This window comes from Raphanus sativus, chromosome 9, assembly GCF_000801105.2.
Source record: "Raphanus sativus cultivar WK10039 chromosome 9, ASM80110v3, whole genome shotgun sequence".
NCBI classification, from domain to species: domain Eukaryota; kingdom Viridiplantae; phylum Streptophyta; class Magnoliopsida; order Brassicales; family Brassicaceae; genus Raphanus; species Raphanus sativus.
This window is the reverse complement of record NC_079519.1, coordinates 30383988-30395030: the sequence shown is the minus strand read 5'-3', so window position 1 is coordinate 30395030 and position 11043 is coordinate 30383988. Positions and strand designations below refer to the sequence as shown.

At 32.6% G+C, this 11043-nt stretch overlaps 1 protein-coding gene and 1 pseudogene across 1 annotated transcript; one reads left to right on the top strand and one right to left on the bottom strand.

The window, feature by feature from the left end:
• Positions 1-4935: 4935 nt before the first annotated feature.
• LOC130500213 (cryptochrome DASH, chloroplastic/mitochondrial-like) lies at positions 4936-7658 on the bottom strand (annotated as a pseudogene).
• A 1880-nt stretch (positions 7659-9538) lies between these two features.
• Positions 9539-10139, top strand: LOC108826700 (flowering-promoting factor 1-like). The gene has a single exon (XM_018600080.2). The coding sequence runs from the start codon at positions 9548-9550 to the stop codon at positions 9872-9874; it is 327 nt and encodes a 108-aa protein (XP_018455582.1). The 5' UTR covers positions 9539-9547; the 3' UTR covers positions 9875-10139.
• Positions 10140-11043: the final 904 nt, after the last annotated feature.

The following is an 11043-nucleotide window of genomic DNA, read 5'->3' as shown; positions in this document are numbered from 1 at the left end:
TATAAAATTTTATAAATCATTGTATTTTCTATGAACATGTCTACGTAATTTACAATTTTTAAAATGGCATCCTTAGTCATAGCTATTTATTCATTAGATCTTCTAGTTCCACACACTACCACAAACAACTATATGATTAACAAAATATGTTTCAACCAAATAACTATGTACTTCATCATTTACACTTTTAATATCACCAGGACAGTATACAGAAATTTAATATCACAATTACATACCTAAAAAATAATATCATAACATTTCAAACCGAAAAACGACCATCCGCGCGGACGTGCGCGCAGGTCAAGATCTAGTAAACTTTTATAAGTTTCACTTTAGAAAAACATAGACTTATTTGAAGATGATCTAATAATATATGATTCAAGTCTGTTACTAATACCCTAACATCTTGCTTTATGTCAAGGTTAACTGAACATGTATTACATAAATACTGCATGTCGAAAGTGGAAGTAAAATATTTTTGTTTTGATGATAATTATACACATGACCTATCGAATTCAGTAACACCAGGACCAGTTAATTCATGCTATATTCTTTTTGAGCAATAGGGAAGATCACAATACCATAAGTTAAGAGTCGCCAGAAGTTAAGAAGTCGCCAGAGTTTATCGTTGTATGCATAAATTAAATTAAAACATGGATGATAACGACATACACCCTTATATATGCACATATTAGATACATATGTAAACATTTAGAGACATGAATCAATAAATAAATACTTTACTGTTGTTGACAAAAATGAAGTGCAGCTCTCAATATCTAACCATATCTATCATGTTTTTCTTTTTATATTCCCCTGATCGCTTTTTCTGCTTTTTTTTATTAGCATGGAGGCCAATCACCACTAATGCAAATAATTCTTTGACTTTCAATATTTCTCCAAAAGGTAAATATTTATTTGGTTCAAAGCAGTGGGACAATGTAGACACCATCTTAGAGCATCCATATTGGTTCAGTGGTTGATCAAGTTTTAAAATCTTAAGATCTACCTGTCAATTTGATCCTGAAAATGGGTTCTTAAGATATATATTGGAGTTATAACTTTTTCATATCTTTTTGGACAAAATCATGAAAATATGTCTGACAGATGTATTTTCTTTGTGTGATGCAGCATTGTTAAATTAGATCTGAAAAACTTAAATGAATTGTCTACAGAAAACTGGTTAACAAGCCATGTGTGTTAACTGCTCCAAATTAGTTAAGGCTAAAGATAAATAAACATCTAATAAGTTAGGTTGAGAGAATCGATTGATATACCGATTTTAAGAAGTGTACAAGACTTTGTGAGTGGATGGTGGAAAGGCCGAGTCTTTGACATTAACATTATATTGGCTTTATTTTTAGCACTAGAGCCACTTGGTTTCCGAATCTTTACCTGATTGTCGAATATTTATATCACCATATATGTAAATGCATATTATATCGGACCGGATTACGTTGTGCAGTTACATGTCTCTCTCTTTTATAAATACTTGCTCTCATTACACTTCCCATACCCATCACAAACACTCTCATGCATTGAAGTTTGATGAAAATGCATGCCCAACGGAGTAGAATTGCATGAAGTTGAGTAGAGTATAATGCAGCCAAGGATGACTTTGCCGGAGGGTCGTTCATCATGCATAACAATATTGGTGATGAACTAATTCTGGCAAGTTGTCCTTCGGCTACATTTTGCTCTCTTCTACTCATGCAAACTCTCCATGGAATACTCTACATTTTCATTCTTTCAAATCGACTATGTGAACTGTACTAACGACCCTTGGTATTGATCAGATGTCCAGCATCGGTGCAATAGTATATTAATTTTTTTTCATGATAGTATATTAATACACGTTTTTTCTTTTGTTAATGGTTACTTTTATTCTTGTGAAGTTTTTCAAATAAAGGGGGATTTTCTTTGTTTTCTTATTACAACAGCTTCTAGGAGAGGCATTTAAAAGAGGATATATTCTAAGCAAATCTTAAGTGAAGACATTTATAAGCACCAGATAGGCCGTTCTGTACATATCTCTAAATATAATGAAATTTTCTTTCAGATAAAAAAAAAAATGAATTCAGTCCACAAATGGGTTTGAGCTTCATATTTTATTTCAGATGCAACTGGTTTTGTGGAGTTAAAGATTCATGGACAAAAGGTTGGCTGTTCTTGTCTGTTTTCCCCCATCATATTTAAGTTTAATATCATAATATAAAATAGTCAAAACAGTAGAAAAAAATATAAGATTGGTTTGAATGTTTTGACTTACAAATAGGATAACCCGAACTATTAAGGGAACGAGCCTGCTTGCATTGGCCGTTCCTAATCTATAGTTTATACATAGGTTTATTTAGAATGCACAACACATACAGCCCTAAACATAGTGCAAAAAATGCACTATTGTTGTTGGCGTCTGTCAGCTCCAGTGCGTACGGTGTTAGTTATCTGGAATTATATACTATGCTGTCAATTATCATTTCTTGACCTAACATAAATAAGCAAAATCAATTATAATTCGCAGATTATTTTGTTGGACGTAATATTACGTAACAGTCAAGAGAATTATATAAAAGCGATGAAAAAGGAGAAAAGAAGCCGAAATTTGTGGAATATTATGAAATTGCGTTGTCGTTTTTTGGGAATCTAAGGTACTGCGGGCCGACAAAAGTGGTCATCTAATAAAGATTTTGGTCGACAATCATAACCAAATCCTTGAACGCAAATTTGACAAGAGACACTCATCAAGTCATCATCGCCTTCCTCTTTAAAATGTTTCAGCTTTTTAGGTACGTGCGTTATCAATTATCATCATTCCTATATCGTATCCTCTTTTCCTTTTGTACATAATCTGCTGACATATTATATAAAGAACCGGATAGGACAAGAACAGAAACGTCACCGTTTACTATGACAAGCACTCAATCATTCAGACTACTAATAATTTAATTTTGTAAGCATATGTAATAAGCTCTTTAGTTACTCCATATGGAATTGTATGGAAGCTCTGATTATCTGCTCACTTTGTGTGATATATGAACGAAACTAGTTATAAGAGAAATGAGTTTTTGAACTAAAGTGGAATTGAGTTTCCCTACGCATGCGATTCAAGTTGATCAAGGCTTGTCCGGGAGAAGCAACTAGCACAAAAGAAAAGAGAAGAAATAGAGACATAGTAGTACTGATGAATTTGTCGGGTCTATCATGGTCTCCATTTAAGTAAAAAATAAACTGAAACTGGTCAATATAAAATTCAAACTTTGGAAGTGGGAAACTGAGGAAAGATATGAGAACGAGACTACGGAGGTCTTACCTAGAATGGATAAGACCATGACAAAATTTTGTAGTGGCCCTGATTCGGATTTCAGGTTGTATCCGAACCCACAAATTTGGAGCTGGCCCTGACATATGGAGGTCTCACACTCTCACCTCCATACCGATCATCAGCCTATATCGGGAAAGAGCGTGGAAAAGGAGATGAGAAGGACGTGTAATATGTTTGTTACATAGTTGAAAATGATAAACCGTGTAATATGTTTGTTATATAGTTGAAAATGAATCGTGTAATATATATTTTTTACATAGTTTAAAGGAATCGTCTAATCTATCCTATTAAAATTAAAGTGCAAATGTAAATTAACCCTCACTTAGTTTATATATTTACAATCATTGCCACTGATTTTAATAATACATACATTAATATTAACACAAAGCCTCTCACGTAATACACCAAAACAAATCAACAAGCCCATTAACAAATTTTTAATTCAAATATTGATGTGTTTACTAAAATCGAATAATGTCATCTATACCTTTATTATGTTATTGTACTATTTAAACATGGGTACCACCAACAATTCCAAGCTTATTTATATATAACTATCACAAAAATGTTGTTAAATATTTTAGTGATAGATATGAACCAAACAGATTAACTTTGTATTTCTAATGCTTCAACTATAAATTATCTAATTATATAAAATCATGACCATATTTTAAAAATTTATTAAAGTTTTTCTCATATACATATAATCTACCCAACTATATCTGATCTATAATTAAAAATAATGTTAATAATTTAACATGACTTTATGCATTTTTTAAAATATTAAAAAATATTTTCTAACACAAATGAATGAATAGAAACATATTAATATTTATTCTAATTGGTTGTAAATACAAAACAAATTTCAAATAAACTCTATGATTAAAAAACATATGTTTCAATAATTTGGATATATAAGAAATAACTAATGTAATTTGTCATTTAATTTATAAATTAGCATAGAATAATTATTTAACAAAATTACACTTATATAAAATATAGTAGATATTAAACATTGCAAACCGCAAAAAAGAACATCCGCGGGGGATCAAGATATACTTTAAATTTCTCAAATATATAAACAAAATAATATATTACAAATAAATCTGAATAACATAGTTTGAATACCTAAACTTAACATATAAATTGGTTTGATTTAAATATTTGGATAGAGAATCAATAATTATTTTAAGTATTTTGGTGTTTTGAGTATATTTAACTATTTTAGATATTTATATTTGACTATTTATATATATTTCAATTATTTAAACCAACTTAAAAGTACTATATATATTTTAGATGTTTTTTATAAACTAAATCTAAAAAATAATATACATAATTTTGAATAATTTTGATATTTAATCAATTTCGGTTTGGTTTTGGTACTTCTTTTTGAATCGGGATCGGTTCGATCTTTTGGATTCATATTTTTGCCGAACTCTAATATTGACATGAAAACAACATATTTTATAAAAAATACATCCGCACGGGTGTGTGGGTCAAAATCTAGTATGTTGTTATAGTTTAATGATGATAATAATAATAATAATAAGAATAATTAAAAAAAAACATAATAATAATAATAATACAAATTCTTGTGAAGAATAGTTTCTCTAAGGACCATTGGTGGTGTGATTCCCACTGTGATTCCCTCTGAAACCACCACGAGACTTTGACCCTGGAGACGTTTGAGCACTACCACCATGACCATGCTTCAATGGCACAACTGTGTCCATATACATCAATCTCCCAGGCCAATGCCTTTTCTCTTTTGGAAGCCGACACAGCTGCTGCACCCAAAACGCAACGTACTCTCCTTCTGGATCATAGTTCTGAGCTGACCCTCCCCCCCAAAAAAAAAAACACAGCTTCAGTCTCTTCTTCACGTCACTTGCTGGGACCAGATGTTATAAGTTACTTACTTGCTTGGGGATGCTAAAGTACTGGTCTTCTCTTGGATCATTACCAACTCCTTCGATGAGCCAAAACAAAATTGTTCATCATCATATGAAAAGTTTCCATAAAGCCACAAGTGGCATGAGTAGCAGTAGTAATACCTGCTCGATAGGTCCAGTTTCCGTAATTAGAACAAGGATCATAGTCCAAAAGACATGTCTTAAACCATGTTGTGTTTTTGCTTGGCCTTATCTCAGTCATGGTCATCTCTCTCACTTGTTCTGTTCTCAGTTGACACTCTGTTTTTGTACTTGTTCACTCTTTGTTTTTGTACTTGTGTTTTGTGATACACAAGCACACATACACTCTCTTTACTCTCACGTTTCTTTATGTTGTAGAGAGAAGAGAGAACACACTTTGTATGTCTACATTGCTAACTCTTTTTCTTATTGATTTGGATACTTTTCTTACAACAACACACACATACATTTTATAGTAGACTTCTCTACTTACTACACTTGCACAACTTGGACTCTAGACTTAGACAACTTTCAACAACTCTCACTAACTCTTCTTAGCTAGGCTTTTATTCAATACTTCACTCTTCCTTAGATAGTTTAGCCAACTAATTCTTTTCCTTCTCAACTTGATTCTTTGTGACTAAAGTCACATCTCAACTTCTCGTTGGACTTCTTGTAATTAGTTGGCTTTGCTTCTTCTTCTTTTTCTGTTGCTTGCGCTCCAAGCTTCTTCTTCTTTTTCTTCTTTCTTTTTCTGTTGCTTGCGCTCCAAGCTTCTTCTTCTTTTTCTTCTTCTTCTTCTTCTTCTTTTCCTTATGTGGCAAGCTTCCTTGCTTCCACTTCTTCTTCTTCTTCACTTGATTCCATCTTCACTTTGTAAGTTTAATCAAAGGTTCAATTCCAACAAACCATTCAGCACCCATGCGCCAGTCCAAGCCCCTGTCTCTCACAAGAAACGAACAAACAATCTACACAGCGAATAAAATAAAACAATCAATCCATGAAAAGAAACATAGCTAAGTTGCACAGAGGGAAACTAATCATATACTTATCGGCCTCGATTTGACATGAAGCCTGTAGTGGATAAGTCCTTCATGTTTGCATCTATAAGAGGATACCTAAACCCATTCATGAGCATTCACTAAAGTTTTAATACCTTTTAGAGCCTCAAAGCATTATAATAGAATCATAATATCAGAACACACACCCTGTCTTGCCATCTCTCCAAGACTCGAACAGCTTCTTATCTTGACTCCATTCCCCTTGTACATTTCTTGGGCCACCTGCCAAAAAAAAATGCTAACTTAGACTTGAATAGACATACAGTATTATATTGTAAGGTTATAGTAGAAGCAAGAAGAGCTCAGAGTCTGATCTTTGCCTTGTTCCAAAAGTACTCAAAAACTCTGCCTACTCCTGCACTTTCACCACCCACAAATCTCATTCCTCTTGTCTCCTGTATCAAACATACATATAAAGAATTTTGTTTTACTTCCTTTTCTCTCTTGTCTCAAGTAAAGGGCTTCCAAGAGAAACTCACCTCTTGTGGCTCAAGTCCAAGTTGACCAACAGTTGGAACATCTCCCCAGTTATCAACACAAGGTGTTGGCCCTAGAGAAAGTGGAATACGAGTAGTGCTTCTGATCCTACAGTTTGCTTCCACTGACTGCAAGCAAAATTTTCAACCAGACACAAACAACTAAGGATTACGATCCTATATGCGTCATAACAAAACAGAATCACACCTTACGATACTGAGTGTAGATATCAGGCAAATCAAGAACTTCAAACGGAAGATCATCTTTATGGTACATTGTACTTCCCCAGACAAGCTCAAGCTTAGTAGTCCCATTCCCAACCCCTTTCAAAGCCTTACCCACAAGTCTTTCAACTTGTAGCTCCTCGCTGCACGTTTCTTTATGAGCAAACACCTGAAAAACATACTATACAAAGTTAAACATCTTCAAGAAACATCTGAAACTTTCAGCACAAGCACACACACAAAAAAAAGACTTAACTGTATGAGCTCCAAATTCTTTAGCTAGAGAAGGAAGAATGTCTTCAGGTTCACCACTCCGAATAAGAAGATTCAATCCTCTTCTCATCAGATTATTTCTTAAATCGGCCAAGCATTCCATAAGAAACTCAAAGCTACAAACATTACAACACAACACAATGTTTAGCCAAAAACTCAATGATCTCTTATATATATGTAACAAACATGTTCTGCCATGTTTATGAAAATCAATCTGAAAAATTTTATATGAACCTTTATATAATATCTTAGTACATAATTTTATAATTATCATTTTTAGTTTTTTTTTATACTTAGATACTAACTATTTGGATCTAAATATACTATAATTTTAGAGTACACAATATCTTTCCAACCTTTATCTTCATAACAGACTAACAGTCATTTTATGTATTTATTATATTTCACATTAAAATATAGTTATATTTTATTTTAGTTTTGAAACCACAATACTTTTTCTTGAAAATATATCATAGAAACAATTTTATTGTAGTGAAAGGTACAGTACTTTTTGATAAATATTCTAAATCAAAGCGTTTTGCATTTTCTTTTGAAAAACGACTATCGTATATATTCATTGATCTAAAATAATAATAAGACTAAATGAAAACGAAATTTAGTACAAATTAGAAAAAATATAACAATATTCTTCCACTAGAATCTTTAGGATGACATGCCCAAATTTATGCATGACCTAATTATATATGGATGTTGCTGGATTAGTGTCCAAAGGAGTGATGAAACTACAAGTTTATACTTGTTAATTATTAGTTATAGACCTTCCTGGATCCAACATATCTAGCAATCTTTCAATTTACATGGAATATATACATAGATAGATGCGCTCCTTTATATGTTCCCGCATGTCTACATTTTCAATTCCATTATATCTTATGATGACTTTTAATTTACAAAAGTAACATATACATTATAAATGGATAAAAAATGTTTCTAAAACTCAACGCATCGAAGAAGATTAGTTGAGTATAACTTAAATATGCATTCACGACCAATGACGCATAAGATTTGTGTGTGTATGTGCACTAATACAATCATAGATTGGCTAGCTACGATTGAATTATATTTATATGTTAGGGAAGTGAATGTTTTTATGTTTTCCCAATGTCGAATAATCTTTTTAAGAAGTACTCAAGAGATAAACAAAAATTGAGAGAGATTCGCCTAGCACTATTGTATGCGTGATTCTCTTAATTGATTCGATCGTCACTATGTGGCTCCACCATTAGGGCTATTGTCCAAGGTTTTTTTATCACAGTTTTGTCGCTTAAAAGGTGGGTGAGTGACAAAGTTTAATCACAAAAAGTGTGCTTATAATTGGTAGAATCGGAAAGGAAGCTAATTAAAGTAACATTAACCGTCGCATTTAAGATATAGAAAAAAAATGAATGTACAATGACATGATATTATGGAAAATAAGTCATTTAAACAATGAATTGTTCTATTGTGATATATAGATAAGTGGTCGAGCAATAAAAAAATGGGAGAGGATTCAAGTTCTAAGTTTTTGTTGATATATTAAAACCTTGGATGGAAAAGAAAGAGATATGCAGTATAGTGAAAGAATACACTTCGGCTTTGCACCCAAAAAATTAAAATATGTTTTTTCTGATTTTTTTTAAAGAATGTTAATTAACATGTTATTTCATCGATCTTTGAGTAGTTCATTGATCGACAATAAAAATCATGGCAAATTTCTAAATATTTACACCCAAAAAATAATTGCAGATTTGCTAGTTATAATCATAAGCAAGTTTCATAAAGTTGGAATTACTAAAAATAGTAAGCGCTAAAATTACATCCAAATTCAAAACGACATATTTATAGAATAGAGTTCTGAAACTCAACTTTAGTAACTATAAATATATTTTAAAATCACATGAGGTTTTTTATATAATTGCAACTTAAATGTAAAAACAAAATTAAAAAGAGAGAAAACAAAAACATATATAAAATAGAAAAAGCCTAAAAGGTTATAAAAATAGATATTAAATCTCTTTAGCTGCAAAGTTTTATTTGTCACTTTCGAAAGAATACTTTTGTCTTTATGTGATAGAGCCCTTTACGACTCTATAAAACAGTTCCACACACAACTCACTTCTCTAAGAAAAAAACTAAACCATTGCATATCCTCTCTCTCTCTCTCTCTCGTCTCTCTCTCTCTCTCTACTCTCTCTCTCTCTACTCTCTCTCTCTCTTCTCTCTTCTCTCTCTCTCTCTCTCTCTCTCTCTCTCTCTCTCTCAATCAAGAAGATCATGTCAGGCGTGTGGGTGTTCAAGAACGGAGTGATAAGGCTTGTGGAGAACCCTAACCAGTCAGGAACCGACACTCACAGCCGAAGGAAAGTTATGGTCTATTTACCGACAGGAGAAGTGGTCTCATCTTATTCGATGCTCGAGCATATCCTCCAGAGTCTTGGGTGGGAGAGGTACTTTGGCGACATAGAACTCCTCCAGTTCCACAAACCCTCATCTATTGATCTCATCTCTCTCCCCAGAGATTTCACCAGATTCAGCTCCGTTTACATGTATGATATCGTCGTCAAGAACCCTAATTACTTCCATGTCCGAGACTCCAATTAAATCTTCTTTTTTTTTCTTGTTTGCGCTTGTGCTTGTGTGAGTTGTTTTTCAATTTAGCATTTGTTTGGTTTTGTTTTTAGCTGCATGTGCATGTTTTTTTCGTTCTCGAAGCTGAGAGTTGTGTACTGTGTGTGTGATTGTGTTTTTATAGATTGTGATTAAGAAGAGTCTTGGTTCAGGGAGAACTCAACCATAACGTGGTTAAGTTTCATTTTAATGTTTTCATTCTAGCATAACACGGTTCGAGTTCGACGATGATCTGTTGTATCGGTCACACCATTGTTATTGAAATATATGTTATTTGGTTGTGGTTTCTCATCTCAAACGCTTTTCTATTTTCATTTTAAAACTCAAATTTCGTAATGAGTTTTTTCTCTTTTGTATTCTAGTTTTATTGATGAATTGATGACTTCTTTGGCTAGACTTCTAGTTATGGTTGCCAATATATCTCACAACCATAGTAAACATCCATGAAAATATCTATCATCAAAAGATAGATATTATCAAATATGATTTGAGTAACGTAACATATCGCCGCTGTATCATAGTAGAAATTACCATCACAAACTCCATAACAAATCGGCTGTATCATATATATGATGGAATATTTTGGGGACCCCATGAGGCATGAAGAACTTGTTTTCACTAATGTAATTTGATTCCTTAATTCTTAGCAACGAAATACGAGTTGCTTCTTCTCTTCAATTTGCGTTGGTCGAAAGTAATATTGAGTGCTCTTAATTGGTCTCCAGATATATGGTTCCCATTTCAAAATTTTAAAAAATAAGTTCAAGTAAGTTGAAAACATATGTATAGTGCTGCTACATTATCATTTATCTATTTTAAAAACAAGAAACGCATATATAAAGTATTTGCCTTTCGTGCTAGAGCGTCGAAAGACATTGCGTAAAAAGCTTTTTGCAGGCGATTGGTTGTGTCAGTCTTTCAGTGAACACTAAAGAGCAGCTACATCTTACACGAAGAAACTGTAGCATAATAAGTGAAAAATGATGATACATCATTCGGAAAGAAATTCACTACTGTAAATATATATGCCATGGACAAGAAATATCAATAGTAGGTCCTGCTGCTTTGTGTCCCTATAATCATAAAACCATGACTTTACCCCAATCAATCCATGGGGATACATACATGTAATGATGATACAC

Bases quoted from the DNA above. Each gene is read 5' to 3' on its own strand.
- LOC108826700 (XM_018600080.2), top strand. From the start codon at position 9,548: ATGTCAGGCGTGTGGGTGTTCAAGAACGGAGTGATAAGGCTTGTGGAG.